At 41.7% G+C, this 23,555-nt stretch overlaps 1 protein-coding gene across 2 annotated transcripts in view; it reads left to right on the top strand.

The window, feature by feature from the left end:
• The window catches only part of PHF14 (PHD finger protein 14), a 2,413,061-nt gene that overhangs the window by 1,801,860 nt on the left and 587,646 nt on the right, over nt 1–23,555 (top strand). For both annotated transcript variants that reach the window (XM_069648631.1, XM_069648632.1), the window contains exon 18: nt 22,374–22,491. In XM_069648631.1, coding sequence (XP_069504732.1) covers nt 22,374–22,491 — 118 coding nt within the window. The remainder of the gene's footprint in view (nt 1–22,373; nt 22,492–23,555) is intronic.

Below are 23,555 nucleotides of genomic sequence, written 5' to 3'. Positions count from 1 at the left end.
TCTTGTTGTGTTCTTGTAAAAGTGTTGGGGCCTGTTTCAATTTATTCTCTGTTTTTCTCTCCCTTTTAAAACGAATTATTAGAGTGCCATCTGCGTTAAGCGCTCACCGCTGTCTGAAAATAAGTGGGGCTTTACTTAAGACTTGTCTAATATTTTTCTAAGGGAGTGTATATCTTTTAGTGACCGTGTTTTTGAATTGCTTACTATTAGTGCCTGTGTGTTTTTCTAGATGTGGTTTTTAATAAATAATTATATGTCTTTTACACCAAGCCCTGGTCAGTGTTTACTTGTTCTACTGTGTTCTTTTGACCTATTGTGAATGCTCTGTATACTGCCAAACTCTTCTTGAGGGAAGTCTGACTGCTCAGCCACAGCTACCAAGTGAATCTGTGTGGTACAGACTGCTACCAAGTGGGTTTACTGCCAAACAACTGTAGTCTTATATCTTGAGGGAACTGCACAGGTTTCTGCCTAACAGTGAGGCTATTATGTTTTGCACTTCTTGGATGGACACAGGGGTGAATTTGAAGCACTGAGACGGTTTAGGGAGAATGGGGCTGTGTTTCAGGGTATTAGCCTGAGAAAGCAGATTACGTTTTTTGGCTGCTATTTTCTTTTGGAGCAGAGTGATTTTGTTAGATAAGGCATCTTGAATTTTGGTGCACCAGTTTTTGTCCTTGATGCAGTTATCTTTTGGTGGGGTGGGAGATTCGAGTTCTCTTAAAATGGTAGAGAGTTCTCTGGTACTAGCATTGGCTTTATCAATCCTATCGTTATAGGTGTTGCGTTTTGCTAGAAGAGTGTCTTCTTTGTAGTTAGCTGAGATTTCCTTTTTTCATTTCTTATGGCTTTAGGTTTGGGAGTGAACCAGGTGTTCAGGTGTGCTTTTGGTTTACTTTTACACATTTTTAGATGTGTTATGTCTAGGGCTGTGGTGATGGTTTTGTTGTACAGATGAACTAGTTCTGCTGGATCAGAGGAGTCCGGTGTAGGTTTTAATATAGGTTGGAGAAAAGGCTTAAATTCGTCCACTGTAATTTTCTTTTTATTCCTGGTTGGAATGGGTGGAGCAAAAAGGCTTTCTCTGTTAGGAGGTCTACAATCTTGAAGATTGAATGTTAGTATAAAGTGGTGAGTCCAGGGTTGCAGTTCGATGGAGGTTATCTTAGTTGCACAATTGAGGTCCGCTACCCAATCTAAGATTCTTCCTTTTTTGTGTGTAGGGAGGAGGGCTCTCTGAGTGAGGCCTAATTCAGCCAATGAATTAGCCATAGTCAATGCAGATTGGTCTGTTGGGCCATTAAAACCTAGGTTATAGTCGCCTAATATGAGGATTTGCGAAGAGGGTTTCGCATTAGTGGAGAGAAAAGTAATAATATCTTCTTCAAAGGAGCCCATATGTCCACAGGGTCTATAGATTAGATGCATATTTATGGTGCATGAATTGGTTAGTGGAAATTTCACTGTCATTAGTCCACATGACTTTGTGGGCGTGTGAGGGGCAATTCTGAGTCCCAATGTGGTTTTGGCAATGAAGACTATTCCGCCTCCTCTAGAAGTTTCTCTATCAGATCTAAGGATTGTATAGTTGTCTAGGGTCGTTATAAGGAGGACGGGCCTGCAGCTGCATGTAGCCAAGTCTTGGTAATTGCTAGGAAGTCCAATTTTTATGTTTAATGTTACTGTTTTTTTATTGCATTCAAAAACCAGATAAACGTTTGCGAGATTATGCTTAACTGAGCTCATTGGGTGGGGTTATGAAGTGTGTAAAACTGTTAATTTGGCTTAGAACTGTTGTCCACAGTTCTTCCTTCTCCCTCCTAAATGGGTTGCCCTCTTGGCTTTGGTAAGTCACATAGTTTCTTGGGTTTTGATTGGCCTGAATGTCTTTCTTGACTTTTTGCAACGTCTTTCATGGCTCGCATTTAAATATTACGGATGTTGTGTTGATTTCTTCTGGACTTCTGAAATACATGGCACCACCATCACTGGTGCTTGGGTTGCCAGGCTTCAGATGTTATACATTTAGACCTCATTGGCTCTGAGGAGCGTCATGAGGCCTTTCCACCACTGTCTTACATTACTTAGGGTGGAGGATCTGGGGACTTCCACTTGTATCCCTTTACTCTTTCTATTGCCTCCTTCCCCTCCTCTCTTCACTTTTTAATTTTCCTCTCCTCCTGTAATCTTATTTCTCACCTCCTCCCCCTACTTAGTTTCCTTTGCTTCTCCTGCCAGCATCACTGCTCCACAACACTATTTTATTCTCTTTTTCCCGATTCTTTGCTTTTCTGTATTTTTTACCACCACTTTTATTCTGATCTTCCTTCACCCCTCCACTGTTCATTCACTCTCTCCTTATCCTCCTGACAGTTTCTCTTTGATGTCTGCCTCCATTTCTTCTCAGTTCCTTCTATTGACTTCACCTTGCCACCTCCTGCGCTCTATTCTTTTTCCGCCTCTGCAACCTTTGCTTCCTACTCCACTCCGACACTTTTGCCTCTTGTCCACTTCCTTCTCCCTCCTGTATTCTCCTTTTCTCCTATGCTCTTAACTCTCCCTCTTCCCATCTCCTCTTCTACTCTCTGCCACCTCCTTCACCTCAATTTTTCATCCCTGTCCCATTGCTGTCCTTAAGTCTCCTTGCTTCACAGCTGCACTCCTATCTTCATCCTCCAACCTCCTTGCAACCTTCCCTCCTTGTGGCACCAATACGCTCTAATAGGCTACTCGCTCTCTGAATGGCTGACTTCCACTTTGTCAGGCCTGCTCCTCTTTTATTCTTGTGCAGGGTTCGGCCTGGGTTGTCTCACTGATCAGGTGGGATTGAGACGTAAACCTTCTTGGTTATTGACTGCAGCCCCTGTGGACGAACAGTGTGTTAGGTGTTAGTAATAGGCTAGCGGTCAGCAGGTGTTGCTGTGCGCTCTGAAGGTTGGTGCACCATATTTGTCTATTTGGGTAGAGCTAGATGCTTCTAGTTTGTTTCGCTTTGTGGGAACTGCTCTGACTGTGAGGCATGTAGACCTTAGGATGAACATCGCTGTTGAGTGCCTATCTTTTTTGGGCATCCACCATGTACCTTTGCTAGGGTATTCATCACAAATCAGGCAGTGGTTCCTGCCCCATTGGGTCACCCAGCTACATTCCCTAGCCTCATGCATCAGACTTCGTCACATCTAAGCTGGCCTCTGCCCCTTCTGCCGGTCATACTTACTGGAGACATGTGGGGCACTGGCCTGAAGAACATGTGCAAAAATGTTTCCCTTGCTGCCTACACAGCTATCACAGTGTCGCTACTAGGTAGGCAGCTCAGCTGTTTGCATCAAAAACAGTTAGCCCATCTGTTTACACTAATCTGAAGAGCTACGCATGCACAATTGAAATCAACCTTAATTTAATTAAGTATTCAAATAATGGTTCCATCACTATTTATATTAGATTGTTGCTTAAATATCACATGGCGCTGCTAATAATACAATGCTAATTTTTCCTTCATGCCAGGCATGTTGCACAAAGGTCAGATATGCTATGGCGCTCTCAATCATCCCAGAGTCAAGCCTCGCATGCCATTTTCAACATTGCTGAATTACCTTCCTATTGCCTAATTCAGAACATATTGTCATGCTTCAACGCTGCCCTAAAGAAAATGCCTTTTTTTTTTTTATTTGTGTTTAACCATTTAAGATTTTTACAACTTTTGGCGTTCGGCTTTCCAGTTTATGTATGGTAAATGCCATTTAATATTCCCATCACCCAAGTTAAGAACATACTGTCATGCTTGTATTAAACAATCCCTTCTGAAAATTGCCACATTGCTAGAGTTAAGCACATATTGTCAAGATACATCTTATGTTGTCCCTTGAAAAGCTCCATGCTAATTTATCTCAGGTTAAGTGTGGTTCAAGTTTAAAAAGTGCGTTGTCCCACTAAAAGCCCATATTTTAATTTCGCTTAGTACAGTTCTCATTAAAAAAATAATCTATTCTATTTTCCACATTGGGATTCGGGTTTTACATTGCACTAGTTAAACATATATTGTCATGTCAGTTTCACATAGTGCCAAGAAATTAGCATGCCAGTTTCCATAGTGCAGTACTGCACAAATTAGAGTGTTTACATTGTCTTCAAGAAAATGTCCATGTCGCGTCTGTGTCTGTTTTCCCCGGAAAACTGGCATGACAATGTTGACTTTGCCTGAGGAAAGCACAAATTGTAATGGTAATTTCATCATTGCCCACTGAAAACTATTTTTAGTATCCCCTTTAATGCTTTAACAGCCGGACCAATCTACACGAAAATTGCATCCACTGTGGACTACATTTAATTGTAAAAGTTAGTTTAGGATTGGCAGATCAAATTCTTGTGTTTTAATCAGAGCTATGCAGTGGTTCAGGATTGACTACATAATTTGTGTTTTTGAGCTTCTGTACACCTGTACACCTGCACTCCTGTTTGTTTCGCAAACACTGGAACACGTGACAAATTCAAAAGGTGCTCTAAGTTAGTGTTTGAAAAGTGTATAATGGAATCCTGGTAAAAAAATTGAGTTTTATGTTAAGTTAGTGGTATCGTTTAAAGTTTGTTCAGTAGCACAATGTATGTGCTGTTCACCTTTCTTTAGGTTGTATATGCTTTATTTGGAAGACTGCGCCTTGTACCTTTTCCCCTTTCTGTGGGTATTTGTGCACTGATGTGTGAACAAGTGAGCGAGAGAGACTTTCTGCTGTTTCTAAAGCAATATTCTCTGAAGTTGTATTTAAAGATTAGCTTATTAATGCTGTGTTTTAGGGGCTTGTGCGTAATTACTTTTAGATGACTACTGCCAGCTCATGAATGCCAAGTAGCTCTTTTACCCCCTTGAGTCTGAGTCAGCTCTTTGTGAATTTACATGATGGGGAATTAAAAATGCCCTCAATGGTTGCTCTCTGCGTTCACGGCTCCTTTAGGTAAGTACTGGCTATTTTCCCATGTGCTCACTCTGACTTCTGCAGGCCAGCTGATAAGACTCCCTCCTGGGCAGGTACACGACATGTAATGAAATTGGACAAGCGGCGTGTGCTTTGTAAATAAAATGAAGTTGACCTCCTTCAACCATTATCTCGTTTATCTGATTTACATTGTGAAATCGGGATCTAGACTATTGATTAGAACATAATTAGTTAATTATGAACAGGAAAGCCAGTTTTATGTTGGGCCTCAACACAGCAGGCTGTATCTCTTGGAAAACATTTCCAAGGGCATGAGCAGAAGGAGATCACTTCATTATTCACTCAAACAGTGATATTTTGAGTTCATGAATTCCAGTCACCCTATTTTCCTGTACAAATGTACTTGATCATACTTTTTTCACATGAATTATTTTCCTCTACTTGTTTTTTCTTTTCATTAAGACCTTTAACCCAACAGCATCAACTCTAGCCAGGAAATATGGAAATCTCTTTCCAGTGTACTAGCTGTACTGCCCGTACAGCAAACCAGTGCTCTCTTACCTCACACTCTCTCGAAGTCTCTTTCTATGTAGTAATCACGTTATCAAGTGTATATTTTCTAAAGCAACCCCAGTGCTGACTGATCAGAGTAAAAAAGGAAACTGCTGTTTATTTTGGACGCTATGTATTTTTTACTAAAGCGGCTATTAAAAAACCTAAACATTACATTATTTAATTGTACTTACATTTTCAAGTGGTACTGTTTAAATGTGTACAATATTTATTTATATTTATCTCTTCCACTATATATTTTAGGCACATTTAGCACATTTATCAACACTTAGAACAGCCAATCACAAACAAGTCGTATTATCTTCATGTAAATGGAATATTATCTCAATGAATATATATATATATATATATATATCTATTTAAGCTTTACAGTCTTGTCAGTCATGTTCTACCGATAGTTTTCTTTTGGGCCCACTAGCCATGGCCTTCAGCCTTGGCCAGTAGCCACGGCGGAACATGTTGCATAGTTTCTTGAGGTCTCGCTTGCTATGGCCTTCGACTGTGTTGCACTGAAATCTTTCTTTTGGACCAGCTAGCCATGTCAAACCATTAATTTGTTACCACGAAACGCCCATTGGCCCCTGCCCAGTCGATGTAGGTAGATGTTAAACCTTTTTTTCTAACTACTTATTTCCACGATAATTTCACAGTAAATCATTTTTAATATCAGAAATTCCTGCGGTTGAGTAGCGGTTTGCCGATTCCTGCAAACACGGAGAAAAATGGCTCAGAATTAAAGTCTTCCACGTCCTCATAGGCACTCAACATGTGTCCCCCTTCTTTTTTCCTTGTCCCCTCACTCCACTCAATTGCTTTTTCCCTCTCTAACCCTCTCCCATTAACCCTTATCACTCATAGCTTTGTGCGACGCACATCGTTTTCGGTGCACGTCTTGCGGCGTTGCCGCTGTAATGTCGTGAGATTCCTTCGGTCTACCCTGATAAACCCAAAATGTTCTACCCGTAACTGGCTCCCCAACCCACCTCCAAATCCCCAGCTTCACATTGTATCTTCATTCCCACACCCAACCTCTAACTTGATGGGATTGCATTTGCTATTGGTATGTGCCAGGTCATCTAAGCTCTGTGGTTCAAAACAATCAGTTTTCCCATAGGAGTGACTACATAAAAAAAAAGTTTTGAGTCTTTCTAAAGTCAAGAACGTCATTTAAAAAAAATATATATTTCATGTTATATGGTTATCGATATAACCTTTAACATGTACACATACAATGATAACAATTCTTAAGGTCAATATAATACAAAAAGAAAGATGGATTATGGTCCTTATTGTATGCTAGAGAAAATAATTTGGGACAGAACATTGTTTCCGTCCTTTTGTTTTGTCTAGTATACAATTGTCCATTATTTCCTTTAGCGTAGTACAAAATGCTAATAGAAATGTTGGAAAATATTATTGAGTCGAAATACTTTACTGAAAAATGTAAAGTAAATGGAGTTTAAGATGATTTTTGTACTTCTATTTTTTTTAACTATGAAAGGTGGTTCCTCATGGACCTTTTTTGGGGGTTTTTGATTTTGTACTTCTTTTTCCTTGCAGGAGGGGCCAGGAAGTAAGCTATGGGAGGGAAATGAGGGAGGAGGCACTGACCACAGATATGCAGGGGTAGGTGGACAGGGGACAATGTTGGGCTTGTGTTTAATCTAAGGTAGGGGCAGTGTGTCTCATGCTCCTTGATTACATCCTCAAAAGCACTTTGAAACTGTTCCCCCCTGCACAGTGGTGTGTTGAAGTATATACAGAGTACTGTTGTCTTGGAAAGATATGCATCATCAGTCTCTTTTATGGTTTGCAAGGTAGCTGGTGGGATCTTGTGCCCCACAGTTGGAGCCTGTGTGATGGCAGTATTGGTTGAGGAAGATGAGGTAGAGGAACACCGCCTACTACTTCTTGAGAAAGGAACAGCCTTTCTCAGAGCATCCCAGTAATTGGATTTGGTTTGCGGCTCATGGAGGTGGTCCCGTAGAAGTACTGTCTAGGTTGTCCATGCATTTTACCTTCGTAGCCTTAGCGTTGGGTGCACCCTCAGCGGTGGTAAAGTACCGGCCACACTCATGATTCTTTCTGGGTGCTGGAGGTAGGCATTTCTTCTATATATACTCTACAAAAAGATGATGTAAGAGATTGTGTCTATATAAATTAGTAACCAAAAACAACTATAGGACTAGTATCTTATTTGCACACATATATAACAATACAATTTTTATTAATCACAAAACATTTTTCACAATCATAAAATGATCACCTTGCATACAACTTAATGTAAAACAAACATGTATAAAACATGAAAACATATAAAATATCTAAAAAAACACAAGTGAAAAAAATATGTGGGTCTAATTAGTCTACTGCAGCCGACACCTCTGTGTGACTCTTCACAATGGAGCCCTCTGTCCTTTTATTGAGGTTTATCAGTATTTCCTCCTATACTCTATGAAACCCAACTTATACAAGTTTCTGTCGGTGTCCAGTCAAAGGATCGAAAATAAAGGATCGAATGACCTTTTGATCGACAGTGAAAGGATCGAAAAAAAAGGGTCGGATTTTTTTATTTATTTATATATTTTATTTTTTTAGTTTGGGTTGGTAAAAAAATGTTTTTAATAAAGAAAACGGGGTGTTGGGGGGAACCCCCCACTCCCCCCCAAAAATGTTAAAAACATTTTCGACCCTTTTTTTCGGTCCTTTGACTGTCGATCAAAAGGCATTTGATTCTTTTGTTTTCGACCCTATAACTGGCAACCATTTCTGTCCATAATCCACAGATAAATGTCGGACATTCATCAGGCGTGAATATTTTGTTGTGTTTGAAATATTTAAAAATTCTTCACTATTTTCACTTCTTTCTTCAAGGGGTTTTCTATTGCACAGTACCCTTGTGAGCTGGGGTAATTATCCCCACAGCCTCTGGTCAACCTGAAATGGTTGTAGAAATCGATTTCAAATTTCTTGGCGATTATCAACCTTCTTCTATCCTGGGAGACCTTCTTTTAGAAGGATTGGGTGTTGCCTGCAAATTTAGATGCCAGATTTGGCCTTTGCTGTAAAGAGAAAATATTCACCGCTGATGAATGTCTGACATTTATCTGTAGATTATGGACAGAAACTTGTACAAGTTGGGTTTCATAGAGTATAGGAGAAAATATTAATAAACCTCAATAAAAGGACAGAGGGCCCCAGTGTGAAGAGTCACACTGAGGTGTTGGCTGCACTAGACGAATTAGACCCGCATATTTGTTTCTACATGTATGTTTTTAGATTGAGTTTTATGCAAGGTGATCATTTTATGATTGTGAAAAATGTTGTGATTAATAAACATTTTATTATTATATATGTATGCTAATAAGATACTAGTCCTATAGTTGTTTTTGGTTACCCATATATATAGACACAATCTCTTACATCTTCTTTTTGTAGAGTATATATTATATCCATGTGGTAAGAAGTTTGTGATCCCCAAAACGTGGCCATAGCCGTCTGAGACTAATGCATTTCTTCTATCCCATATTCCTGGTCCTTTTGATTGTTTTCTGCATGATTGCGCTTTTTCCGTTGTCCAGGCCCTACAGCTGGCTGAGGTTCGGGTGGTGGGGGCTCCTGGAGAGGAGGAATGGCTATGGCTGATGCCAGTTGTGCTAAAATTCTTCCAAGCATGTGTTTTATTCTGGATTGCAGATGGACAACCATTAAGAATAGTTCTAGGTGCTGTGCAAGGGTATATTGTCTGCTTGAAACTTTCCAGATTGGCTGAAATGTCATGAATTACATTTCTGATGTCATCTTTTATATCATGGGTGTTAGTCTTAGCACTGCACAGTGTTTGTGCGAGTTATGTTTACTTAGGTTATTTCTGGTGGGTTTCGGTTTTACTTGTAACAATAACGTCCCTTTGATAACGTTTTTTCACTGAATATACATATATAACGGGCCTTCTGTCATATAAATATGACAGAATGCCTTCTGTGCGAGGGTGTGTAACCTTGAGCTTTTTTATTTTTGCTATGCAAAACGATCTCACAAAATGCACTCTTCTAAACAGACCTCTATTTCCCAATGCTCCATGCTAAAAATGATAGTTCACACGTGTAGTTTGCTGGACCCTACCTACTGACAGAGCTGCAAAGTGATTTTACGACGTGGCAGCTATCTACAGAGTGACATGTATATGCCTGAAACAGCTTGCTTGATTCAAATTAATTCCAACTGTCATGCACTGCCTTCAATAGTGGGCATCCATGACTTCTTTTTTAAAACTTTATTTAACATTAAGGTGCAAACAAAAAGCACATACATGAGATACATAGCAGCGGACCACCACACATGATGTGAGTAGGAAAAACACGCATTACAATCATATTAGTGTCACTGTTACACACTGTTTCAAAAGGAAATGAGAAAAAAAGGTATTTCAGCGCACATTAACGGTATCCAACCATCCTAACTTAATCACCGCATGCAAGGTATGTTCAAAGGTGGCGTCCAGAGGTATTTGAATCTGCACTTCAAAATCACCATGGCAATGTAGTCTTCTCTGTCCAATGTATAAATGAGCTATAACGCAACAACTTGTCATGAGTCGGGGGAACTTTTAGATTTCCAAAAACGAAGTATACATTTTTTAGAAATTATGCAGGCTATATTAAATAATCCTCTAATAACCACTGAGACCTTGCCAATATCCCCAAGGCAGTACTTGACAAGCGCTAATACAGGGCAAAAGACCAACATTGCGGCAATGCTTTGCCAGAAACAAACTATACCCTGGCAATTCCAGAACATATTAATCGTGTTCGCTGGGGAGCTGCCACATTTTATGCATTCACCCGTGGCACCAAATGTGAATTTAGCTGTTTTTGCCGGGGTATAGTGGAACTGGTTCAACAATTTGAATTGGATCACTCTATATCGGGCACATATGGACACCCCCTTTGTGAACGCACAGCATTTCTGTTACTGAACATCTGAGAATTGGAGTCCCAGATCATGTTCCCATTACCCCTGCACATAAATCCTATAGGATTAAGCATTCAGCACCAACCCATACAGTTTAGATGTTAGGCGTCTGGGCTATCCACACATAATTATTGCCTCTGAGTGGGTGGGTATCCGGTTTGTTGAGGAACATCGGCCACATTCGCTTCATCCGTCCCAGTGAACTTCTCCCAACTCATTTTAGCCACCCCAATTCTCCATAGAAATCCTCCCATCACGGAACATACAGCTTAAAGAAGACCCTTCCCGACCAGAAAGGGATGTTGCAGAAAAAGTATAAAAGCCTGGGGAGGACAATCATCTTCAACAAGGAGAGTCTTCCATATAGGGAGATTGGCAATTCACTCCAGATCCTAAGAAGTTTAGTCTCCAAGTGTTGTAAATATTCAGCATAATTGTCCACATACAAGGTTCACTGCTGCCTTGGGACATTGATGCCCAAATATTTCAAATGGGAGTCCACCCAGCAAAACCCTGCTTAGTCAGTCCAGGGGAGCATGGTGTCAGTGAGCGGCAACTGCTCCGATTTTGCTTTTTTGACACTGTACACGGTGAAGGCATGGACTTCATTCATCACCGGACTAAAGTTTATCTCAGGGTTTCGGATGTACAATAAGGTGTCATCGGCGTAAAGTGATATAACCTGAGGGGTTCCGGGCATCTGTATAACTCTGTGCCCATGTTTGCCCCGAATGACCACAGCTAGCGGCTCTATTGTCAGTGTGAAGATTAGAGGGGATAGCGAACACCTTTAGCGTGCCCCTTGGCCCAGTCCCATGCTTGGAGATAATGTAGAGTTTGTCTGTAGTCTGGCGGTGGGCCGGGAATACAGAAGCTGCAAACAACTAAGGAAGTAGGCTGTAATTGCAGTGCTGTGGACGTGCTGGAGCCTGAGGCACATAAAAAGAAGCAAGCTGAGGTATGGCCGCACCGAAGACAGCCATGTTGCAGAGGGTTGTGGGTCCCAAGTGTGCCTAAAACCGATGTAGAAGAGGAAGAAGTCGGGAAGTGGAAGCAGCTCACAACCGGAATGTTCCTGCAGCCGGTGAGTGAAGATTGGCACTCAGGTTCTCTCATAAACCCTTGCCAGTAACTGTTACCTTGTCTAAAGTGGCTCGCGTTGAACTAAAAGTAAGTATGAACTATTTGTCATTGTGAAAGCTATTGTTTACAATGGAAATGTATTGGGTGTACTTCTAGTACAAGTTATAGTGCTTGTGTGTAAAGAAAAGCATTTAATTTCCCATTGTGGAACTTTTAAATATTGCCAGAGTGGTCACATGTCTCAGATAAAAAGGGGAACACTTTCTGAAGTACTCCGATAACTGTGATGCTGACTTTCACACTTGTTACACTAGTTGAACTGTTCAAAATTCTTGCAGAATTCCAAGATCGCCCAGCTCCTTCGAACAATCCTGTTAGAAAACTTAGAGTGGTGTCAAGAAATCCACAATGGTTTTTTATCGAAAATCACTGCCCATAAGGAAAATATTAAAAACTCCCTTAACCCCGGGGACCCTGTGCTTTCTGGCCACACCATCAACATGCTCACCAACAACCCAGGCAACTTTGCTCAGATTTCCTTCTCTCACTACTCAGAGAAACAAGTGCTTATGGTGATTCAAGATCTTAAAACCATATCCTGCCCAGGTGACGATTGTCCAACAAATATCTTTAAAGAATCACTAGATCTCCTCGTCCCCTGGCTCACCAAGCTGATCAATTTAGTCTTTGACGAGGGCACAGATCCATCTGCCTTTAAATCATCATGGATAACCCCGCTACTGAAAAAAGACAATTTACAATCAACAAAAAAAGACAACTATCGGCCTTTAACTAATGTACCTTTTATTCTGAAGGTCCTTGACAAGCTTGCATATATACAAGTCCAAGCTCATGTTGAAGACTATGACATCCTAGGCACATGCCAATCAGGTTATCGTGCCCGACATGGCACAGAGACTGCCATGCTCGACCTTAAGTACACTCTGGCAAGCATAGCAGATAAAAAACGATCTGCTCTGTTGATGATATTAGACCTCTCTGCAGCTTCGATCTTGTTGATCACACTCTTCTAGTGACAAGGCTCAGAGAGGTCACAAACTGTTCCACTCTGGCATCAAAATGGATTGCCTCCTCCTTAGGACCACGTACAGTGAGGTTTTGTGTTGTAACAATCATTCTACTCCCGTCCCATAAAAATGCAGTGTCCCGCAAGGCTCTTGCCTGTCGCCGCTACTTTTCAACTTGTATATTCCGCCTCTGTTAGACCTATTGAATAGCCTGGATGTCCAATATACAAACTAGGCTGATGACACACAGGTTGTCATTCAGCTTAGTGGCTAATACAAGAAAGATGCTGCAACCCTTAAATACTTCTACAGTACCATCCAAAAACAGAGCTTATGATAGTCACCTCCAAGAATACTCGGAGCAAGCTGACACCAGACTACTCCAACTTCTTGATTGCAGATCATGTTAAAACATTGGGTGTTATTTTAGATGGCAAACTTTCAATGAAGTCTCATGTATCCAACATTCGGTCGGGCTGTGGACTCATTGTTAAATGTGTACAATACATCTGACCTTTTATAACAAATGACAATTGCGCTTTGCTTTCCACAGCACTGATAAATTCCAGGCTGGACTATTTTAATAGTCTGTTGACCGTCACTACTGTGGCCAACATACAAGCCCTCCAAGTCACACAGAACAATGCTGTACGCACAATTTTTAAACTCTTGCGTCGCAAACACACCTCCCTATTCAGAAAAACTCTATACTGGCTTCCTGTAAGACAAAGAATATCACACAAACGCTCACCCTGGCTCATAAATGTGTCTCTCTCTCAAGCCCAGTATATCTATCGGATCGTATTAAGATCAAGTCAAACAATAGGAATCTTCAATCAGCCGCAGCTCCAGTACTTGTTCAGCCGAAATTTTAAACTGGCCCATTTCGGAGGCACCAGCTTCGACAGCTGGAACTCTGTTCCGGCTGCTATACGTCAAATATAGAACTACCCTCTCTTCAAAAAGGCCATAACGACTCACCTCTTCAACCTTAGCGCAGACTTACTGGCCTCTGTTTCGGCTCCTATTCTTTCCGGCCTGATCTTTGTGTTTTGTGCGTCCTGTCGCTGTTTTATGTGCGCCCTGGGGCCTGCAGGCATGTGGCGCATTACAAAAATTTAAATAAATAAATACATTACAAGAATTTAGGACAACAAAGGAAGATTGCGTGTGACCAATTCTGATTCCCGACCAGAGTAGAAAGTGTCTCAGTGTTAATACATGGGAATACAAACCCTTACAAATACTTAAGATCGAAGAACTACCTGAAAGATTGGTCACGTATGCCTAAAAGTGGTTTTCCTTTGAAGACTGAACTTCGTAACACTAAGAATGAATATTTTCTAAATGCAGAAGTTGTATTAATAAGAACAATTATTACCGAAGCCAATAGGCGAACGCTTTCTAGAGTGAAGAAACACTTGTCTAAATCAATCCATTTAACAGGCAAAGTTGTTAAAGGTCCAGTGTCCTCCGATACAAGTGTGACATTATCTGAAGTTGGAAGTGTGGTAATAAAACTTCAAGGTGGCTACTGGAACCAAGAAGGAGTGAATAAAGCTGGGTAAGGGAGCTGGGTGCTTATAGGATTGAGCAGATACCCTGTAATGCCGAGACTGTTGAGGTTGAGAGAAAGTAAGCCTGGAAGCAGCAGCAGGTTAGCATTGTCGCAGTTAGGCAGACAGAAGAGGCAAAGAGGCTGCCCTTTTCTTTGATCAGAAGAAAGAAGAGGGCCTTGCCTACCTGTAGAGTTTGAAGTGTCTTGATTTTAAAATGCCTAACCAGCCTAACATAGAAAGTTGAAGCAGAAATTACAGAACTGTGGTTGTGTATAATACTGTCAGTGGATATAACATTGAAGTTGTTTGAAGTAGTGGCATGCTGTGGAACCAAGGAGTCTGTTTCTACAGTAAAAGTAGTAGAAAGGGGTTTGTCAAGAGGAGAGCAACAACGCAAGAAGCATCTTGACAATTATACCTTCCGTACTCCAGAGATTGTGAACACTTATAGAATTGTAGAAGGCGAAGCTGCTTATCTATTTTTTTTAATTTTGGCAAAACAATCTTGGAAGGAAGACATCTATAATTCCCATGGGTGCTATTTCCTTGGGTAGAATTGGAAACTGATCTTTTCAACTGAAAGTTGAACAGCTGTCAACGGTGGATTTTTGTTTGGTGAACTTTTGTTTCATTTGGAACTTAGAAGAACTGGTTCAAGACTTTACTTTTCATTTCGAACATTTGGGGAAAATGACTTTGAACAGTCCTGGGGAATGGATTTACCCCGGGACAGGTGATGGTCATCCAAATTACTGGTTGTTTGTTATTCGCTCATTTATGTTGCTTATGATTTAATTTGAAAGTTTGTTGTTTAGTGTGAGGGCCAGTTTTGTTTGTTAGGAGTGATCCCCTTGGCTTTTAGAGTAGGTACGGAAATTCCTGATCGAGTAGGTTTAGCAAGGATTTATTTGCATCTTTTTTTCTTTTAATAAAATGTTAAATTCTGAGAAAAACACAAGCAGTTGTCCGCCTCGCATTACGGACCCCTCACAAATGTCATCTAGCTTTGTGTTGACTGAGGCAGACCCACTTAGCATGGCCAACATAAGTGGGTCTGCATGTACTGCATTGACAGGAAGAGCCACATTGGTTCCGTTCGCTGGCCTAGCAGGCCGCGGTGTTCTCGCTGGAGCATTGGCAAAGCTGTCCATTGGCCCTCTCTTTTTCCCAGAGCCATCATAGCATGAGCAGCCAAGGAGTAGCCGCTCGGCTAATTCCAGGGTCAGGCTAATGTCCTCTGTGAGCACATCCTGACCCAGAGGTGTGGGATAGATGTCACCAAATAGCCCCACAGTAACCAGTGGGAGAGCCCACAGGCTGTTCGTTCTACCAGACATACCACAGTGCTCTGCACTCCTCACCTGCCCCTTCCATCAGATATATGCTTCAGATTCAACTACTTATCTCTACACAGTTTAGGCAGGCATTATAACGCAATTGCACTGGGTCCACAACCTATTAGTGCTCTGCGTCACACTCCCAGGCAGTTAAGTGCTGCAGCGGCGTGAAAACTTCAGATGTTACATCCTGATGCGAACCCAGGCACGATGCAACCTTGCTGCTTCAGCCGGTCTGCCTACCTGCACATAATCCTCCAACGAACCTAGGCGCGTCCCCCTTGCAGGCCGTTCACAGCAGCAGGCTCAAGTAGCAGTGCCTCTATGATCCTGCGGTCGTTGCAGCAGGCTGCAACGACACGCGCCACCCGCCGCTCACCAAAGCAGGTCATATGGCTCTCTGTGAGCCCCGATCGGCACAGAAATAAGCTGGTAGCAGCAGCACACCAGTCACACAAACAAATCCACAGCATAAGCATGATGGAGTATTTATTGTAGAAATGGATAGCACTTGCGCTATAGACATCTATATTTGTTGCTGCTCAGCAGTGCCCCCCCTCATCCCCAGGCATCCATGATTTTAACTATATTTATCTGCATAGCCTCGTGTCCTTGGTGTTGAACTTTGCTTACATATAAAACTATATCTACTCTCATATCCTGCTATATATGACAAGATGCAGTTACAATTGGCAAACCAAATCTGATATAATTGTATTACTTTTGCTTGGCTTCGACTGAACTACAACTGCAGGGCCACTTATGTATAAGCGCCTGGACCTGGAGGTTTAGCTGCACACCAGATGGTGGCATGGCCCAGAAAGAACTTCATTCGCTGCTTCAAAGGCTTGACTCCTTCGTGGGAGGCCATGAAATACCTACTCTGGGGGTGGGGTGAAGGATGTGAGCTTCAAAGGGACGCTGCATCACATTAGGGAGATCGGTTCTGAGTCCTGTTGGTCCCAGGCAGACAAGAGAGGGGGAAGTATAGTGTAGCTAGAAAGAGGCCTTGTACACAGAAGAAGACTCCATCCATCTTGTATATGCCAAGGCTGTGCTACCTTCCTATGAAAACCAATAATTTCCTGCCGACGTGGCACTCTGGAAGCTGATATCTCAAGCAGTTCCCTTGTTACAAAAGCAAGGATTTGGTCCTTGCATAAGTCTTGCAATGGGCCAATAGATTCTTCTTTGACTCATCTTCATGGAACCATATTCTTGAAGCTTCCTACAAAATTCACTGGAACGTATTGAGGTAAAGACTGCCCAAACTCCCCAGCCGTTGTGGTGAAGATAAGGACTTCGAAGGATAGGGTAGACTCTTTCCCTAAATGCTTCAGGGGAAACATTTGAAGTTACCTGCTTTCAAAAATGCCTGACTGCTGCTGGACACTGTTACCAGGACGCTGCCTGTTGAATTGTTAACGGCTGCAAATGCCCCTGGCAAACCTACTTGACTGGGAAGGGCAGAATACTGAGTTGCTTTTAGGGGATCCAGTGGAGGGTCTCATAGCAACACAAGGACCAACCGAGGCTGCCTTTTGCTCTGTCTGCAATTTTGAGCCAATCAAAAGTGCTCCAAGCACCCATCAAGCTGCGCTGATCTGAATATCACCTGCCTGTGTCAAACCTCTGAACCTTGTGCAGTTGCTGCTTGTCAAACTGCGTTGCGTTGTTGGACCCAGTGGAGCCAGCTTTTGCTGAAGTTGAATCAACTCTTTCCTGAATCAACAACCTGTCGAGCATTCAGACCACATTGATTCCAGCATCGCCTTCCTGTCCCATGTTTTTTCAAACCAAGTGCCGTTGCCGATTCTTTAATTGCTGTAGAATTGCTCAATCGTGTCTAACCAGCACTACATCTCATACTCGATTCAACATAATGGATCACGCCCAGAAAGCAGACTTGATGCTGTTGAGCTCCTGGAACAAAACAAAAGGTACAAATCATTGGTTCTGACACAAGGCCTTGTTCTATAGGGCCCTGTAACATGGCATTTAAGACACTGTTCATGCCTTAAAGCCCTATTCCTGAACTCGTTTGACTTTTTTGCAAGAGTGTTAACCTGCAGACCCCTGTTCTACAATACGCAGAGGGCCTCCTCATCTCAAAATTTGCATTTTCTGTGCATCTCATTACAGAGTTGGTTTGGTAGTGTTTTCAACAGTTTCTGTCCTTTTAGATTAATTCAAGTCTTACTTTTATAGTACCTTGATTCGACATTTCTTTTATTCTGGTTCTTAACACTCTATTGCCCACGCCCTCAATCCATGCTACCTTAAAGAGGGGAAGGAGGTATACCATTCATGTTGTGCATGGGTCACTTTTAAGTATCAGATCACTGCTGCTCCTAATAGTAGCGTTGGGCTGAGTTGGTGTCTAGAAACCACTACTTAAGCTATACTACAACAGGGTATTAGTCATTTAATCACAACATTGGATACTCTTGTACTCCAAATGCCCCTTCCACTGCCTCAAGACTTGCCAGTGGTTACATCTTTCGGGGACAGAAGAGCATACTGTGCCACAGCATTTCACTTTTTTTTAGAAGTGTTCCTCCCTCACACATTCTCTGAATTGCAACAGCCAGTCTTTTTCTCTTTGTGCGTGGCGCAAGAGCATTGGGCAGTGGCTGCACAGCTTTATTCTACAGCACTTTTAATTCCTACTTTTTTCTTTATGGATCGTCCCTCGCTTATGCCAGAGAGCAGAGTTGCAAGCGCTGCTCTTCATGTCAGAAGCCTTTTTCAACTCAAGCTGCAACATCCATTGTGTCTGCAGAATCTCAAGGCAGACGATGTTTGGCAGACTGTGCTGCTTGTGGTGAGTTTACTTCTCGGTCTCTTCTCTCCAGTTAATAATGCTGGGAGGCGGTTTTTCACCAACATCCTCCAGCATCAAAAGCAAGTACGCAAATCCCTGTTTTCAACCCCCCTTCCCCCACCCCAGCAAAGTGACTTGTTCTCATCTTAAACCGGACTGAGCCGTCTGGGTCCATTCATGTTTCACAAGGCTCCCACTTCAGAGACATATGCTGAGGGTCCATTGTGACCTTAATCCGGATTTGGCCCTCAATCTGGTGTGCTTGACAGATCTAGCAGCATCACTGGGTCCTGCAGCGAGTCCCTCAAGACCTACATATACATGTGAAACTACCCAGCAGCTAGTGATGCAGAACCTCCTCTATCCTCCTACCGATGTGCACCTCCATAGTGAGAGCGCCTACCCACACTGTGTAACATACTCAATGTATGTTCTTTCACTTACTTGCTGTTCCTGGTCTGCTAAGAAGTACGAATTCTCCAGTGACAGATGCCATGTCAGTCTCAAAATAGTGGAATGCTCCTAGAGGAATAAGTTCGCCCCTTTGGCCACCCTGAATAAAGTGGCTACCACTGAGGTTCCATCTGTATTACAAGGGAAGGTGTCCAGCATAGACAAGGAAAGGAGGATTTGAGTGTCCTCTTCCTCTCCTTCCCAGCCACCATTTGCCAATGGTGGATTTGCCCCAGAGCCTGTTCTTGAACAAATAAAAGGCTCCTCATTTTCTGCCAGTGTCCATCTGAATAGTGTCCCAGCAGGCAACAGATGTGTGTTTCCCCTCTTTACCATACTCTATACTGGACTATTTACAGGAACCTGCATTCTCTATATACACAGCTCATACTCGGGCTCTAAAATCCAATCATATTTAATTGTTCTGTATCCTCACTTATTACAGGAGGAATTTTTGCTGCACACGTTTCAAAAAAGTTCTCACTGTACCTGTAATGAAATCTTTTTTTCAAGAAAGTCATACAGAGGAGTGCGTCTGCGCTCTCCGACATTCCTCAAGCTCTGAGGGCTAGAACCAGTTGATGTGCAGTCCAGGGTTCTCTCTGCAGTTCTCGTGGGACATCATCACAGAATGGCTATCACTTCTCAGCCATATCAGATCTTAAGAGATGCATAATGGCCTGTAAAACACCCTAGAGTGTGTCCCCAAAGAACAGGAACCTAAATGTCAGGCTCAGACTACTTCCAAATGAACACAGTGCCTGACCTCTCTTCAACCAGCCCTGTTGACCATGGTAGCAACCAAACTTTCTCATGGCAGCATTGTATCATCAACAACGCACACTTTTTCAGGGGTGGATGAAAGGTCCCAGGACACCACTGGTAGATGTTTTATAGTACCAGTGTTCCATCTATGCAATCCGGGCAGTGTGCAATCTCTGCCTCTGCTTGGATACACCACATTTTCCTCCAAGCTTTGAAAAACAAAAGAAGAGAAACTTTCTCTTATGCATACTAGAGGTCATGAAAGTCGCCATTGGCATGCTTGAGTCTTGTCAAAAGAGCAGCAAGAAGGATGTGCCTGGGGTTATCCATCCACTGAGGTTCTTCAGTTAAAAGCTCTAAGCTCATAACAGAATTGCAAGAAAATATCACCATTTTAACTCGTCCATGTCGGAAGAGCTGAACAAAGAAAAAACAGCCACCTTGACAGCCAAAGCCTACATGCTCATTTTATCCATACCATTTCACAAGCAGGCACCGGTCAGGCCAAGAGAATGCACAAGTGCAGAGCTTTTCCAGCTTTGAAAATGTTTCATTTTGACCCCACCAGACAATATGAGAGAGGCATAATAAGCTCTGAGGACCAATAAAGTTCTGAAAAAAATGATTGACATTTTGCAGCTCAAGGTGCCTTTCATGCCGATGGATGTTTCAGTTTTGCTCGTCAAAGAATCATGGAACACCATCACTCAGGACCATTGCATTATATCTGTGGTCAAACAAGGTTAAAGACGACTTCTCCCGCCTCCCAAAACACCCTACTTAAACTTTCATTGAATCTTGTTCAGAGACTGACAAGTTACTGCAAATGGGGCGGTGGGCAATGTTTCTTGTAAGAGAGGCTTCACTCCTGTGTCTCCACAATTCGAAGGAGGACAGGCAGGGGCTTCTCCACAATTCTAGACTTGTCAGATTGTGACTTGTACCTTCCCAGAGGGTATTTCACAATGGTAATGCATACCCAGTGTGTGTCAGCTTTTCATCAGGTAGATTAAGTGTCTGCATTGGACCTTCAAGATACATGCATGAATGTGTATGCCAATTGGACCTCACTTCAAGTACCTACATTATGTGACCTTGTCAGGCTAGTAAAGGTCTTGTTTTTGGCCTCAGTTCGGCTCCCAACGTTTTCTGTGGCTGTCATTCCCTTCCTGCTTCAATGACCACATATACCCCTGTCCCAATTGACTGGCTCATTAGAGTGGTCGACTCCATCTCAATTCTAATTCCCTAAACACAATACTGGAACCAGTGTTTTCCTCAAGTGTCTTATTGAACTGAAAGAAATAAACAAACTCTTGCTCTCCGATGAAGCCCTTCATTGACCTTTTGTGAGACGCCCTCCAGTGCAGGGTGTTCCCTACATGAGAACAGATGAATTAGTTAAAAGGCACATGTCCTGTGATACTATAGGATTTGTAGGCAACTTCACTCATCTTTCAGAGGATACCTGGAATGCGGTTCTCTTTTATTTTGATGCTGTCATATGTAAGAAACACCCAACTTTGTCTTGCAGCAAATTGGATGCACAGCCTCAGTCAATGGTGGTTTCTCTACCACAACATGTAAAGGGCAACACTCTATGAAAGATGAAGGCCAACATTTTGAAAAAGGGTGTGGGTCTTTCCATCAGGAAGATAATTTGTCCTCACAACAACACACACCTCACTCTGCAATGTTTAGTGCCCTCTGAAAAAGGGCAAGCAATTGTTTTGCTCAAAGGGAAAGTAATTTGTCTTTCTACGAGGGCTTTATGTCCATCTGTTCAGAAATACAAGGTACTCATCCTAACCAACAATACTACTGCCTTGTTCTATTTGGAGAAGATGGCTGACCAAAGATCTCTCTACTTCTAGGCTTCATGTCTCAAATAGGATGCAGATGGTCTCTTCGGAATGTAATGTTTTGCAGCCCAACTGGAAGTTCAACAAATGCTGTGGTTGAATCCCTCAGTGGGTTCACTAATGCCCCAAAACAGTTGAAGTTGACCCAGGTGATGGTAGACCACCTCTTCAGTCTTTGGGGCCATCCACTGGTGGCCTATTTATGACAGGGACATAGCAGGAATTGTCCTCTGTTCACCTTTAAGAGTATATGGGGTAGGACCTTTGTAAACCCATTATCTTAACTATTTTGCTGCCTGGTTCTCTTGATGGAAAGCGAAGAGGTCTTACCAGCGTCATACGTCTGTTTTATTTCTGACTGCAATCCAGAAGGTGAGCTATATTCTCTGCTAATATCACTCATCAAGAAACAGGCAGTCTGTTTAAATGATTGCTGCCCGGAAGAATTACAGGTGGGGTGATGAAGGCTGCGATGCACTGTGCCCAAACCTGTACCTCAACTTAGATTGGTGGTGTATTTGGGTACCAGAAACCTAACATTTAACTACCAATTTCCACCAGATTGTGTTAAGGTGATGAAGGACAAGGGTATAAGTTTAAGAAGATACAGAGGGCTTACAAAGATCATATACATGGCTGCTGATGGGAGAAGTAAAACATTAAAAGGTGGTCTCCCTCTGAATGGGGAAAACATAACCTAAAAAATAAATGAAATGTTTTAGAAAAAATCAATGTTAATATGATATTTATGGCCAATGATTTATTTGGAATATGCAGTATGGAATTCATGAAGTACCAAATGATGGTGTTTTGACATACTTATAAGATACATCTTTATATATGTGTTTTCTATAGTTGTGATACCCTTGTGTTTTTTTTTATTATTGAATGAAAATATTCCCATTGCAGGAAAATTCACACAATTACTCAAATATCAAGTCTAATTTACAGTGTGATTAAGTATGCATATCTGTTTCTTTTTAGGTGTGATGAATGTCGGTTCTGTTACCACTTTGGCTGTCTGGATCCTCCCTTGAAAAAGTCTCCCAAACAGACAGGCTATGGTTGGATTTGCCAGGAATGTGATTCATCCTCCTCCAAAGTAAGTGCCTAAATAATGTTTGATTTTTTTATGACGTTTTTCCTTGACTTTTGACTCCAGCCTAAATTGCAGTATTTTGTGAATAAGTTCATATCAACATTAAGGAACCTCGTCTGTAACTAGCAAACATGCTTAGATCTCATCCGGGTTGTGTAATACACTTATCAAAACCATTGCATATGTTCTTCTTGTGTTGATGTTTTTATAACCTTAACATAAATTTAGAGTAAGAGCACTCTAGACACATTTTAAGAAATTCACAGCTTAAACCATATGTTCCTGGAGATTTCCATTTGGCACTTGGTCTATTACCTTTGAATACTTTGTATAGTTCCTTTACATCTGTAAAGCAGTTGTGTCTGTCATTCTGGAGGCTCCATTCACCTTTCGGTCTGACAACTACATGTTTGCCGGTGGTCCTGCTTGCAAATATGAGGATTCAACGATGGGATCTTTTAACTTTATCTTTAATTGTATCAGGTGACCTTTTCATCATTAATTTCTTCAATAAATCCATAAACTTTGATTATCTAGTCCTTTGTGCAGGATCACAGAATTTGAAAATGGACATGTGAACACACATCGGTTTTTCTGTTTTTTATTTTTTTTAATACAAACGTAGACTCCAGAATGCACCACTGTGTAATTTTTCAAACGTTACAAAGTATTTGTGGAACAAAACAAGGAACCTGGAATGCAAATTAGTTAAGAGGTGATCGCTTTAAGGAAGCCAATTCAATCATATAAGAAAAATGTTCAGATTCACCATTTCTTGGTTATTTTAAAATGTAATGATGACATTCAGGGCTGCAAGTAATTATTTTTCCTTCATTGTATGCTCTTCATCAGTATTCATGAGCTGTGTCTATTGTTGCAAGGCAATCCACACACACTTGTGGGTGTGAAAAAAAGAAAAACAATTGGAAAGAACAAAAGAAGAAAACGCCTTAGTCAAATAATCTATTTCAGTAGATTTTACAGGAAGACCTGCCCCACTTAATCCTTTCACTACCCTTGGGATGTATAAAAAGGATATATATATAGAACATGTGTGCATCCTTATT

This window comes from Ambystoma mexicanum, chromosome 2q, assembly GCF_040938575.1.
Source record: "Ambystoma mexicanum isolate Mex_15411 chromosome 2q, UKY_AmexF1_1, whole genome shotgun sequence".
Classification (NCBI taxonomy): domain Eukaryota; kingdom Metazoa; phylum Chordata; class Amphibia; order Caudata; family Ambystomatidae; genus Ambystoma; species Ambystoma mexicanum.
The sequence above is the reverse complement of the archived record's forward strand: the minus strand, read 5'-3'. Positions and strand labels throughout refer to the sequence as shown.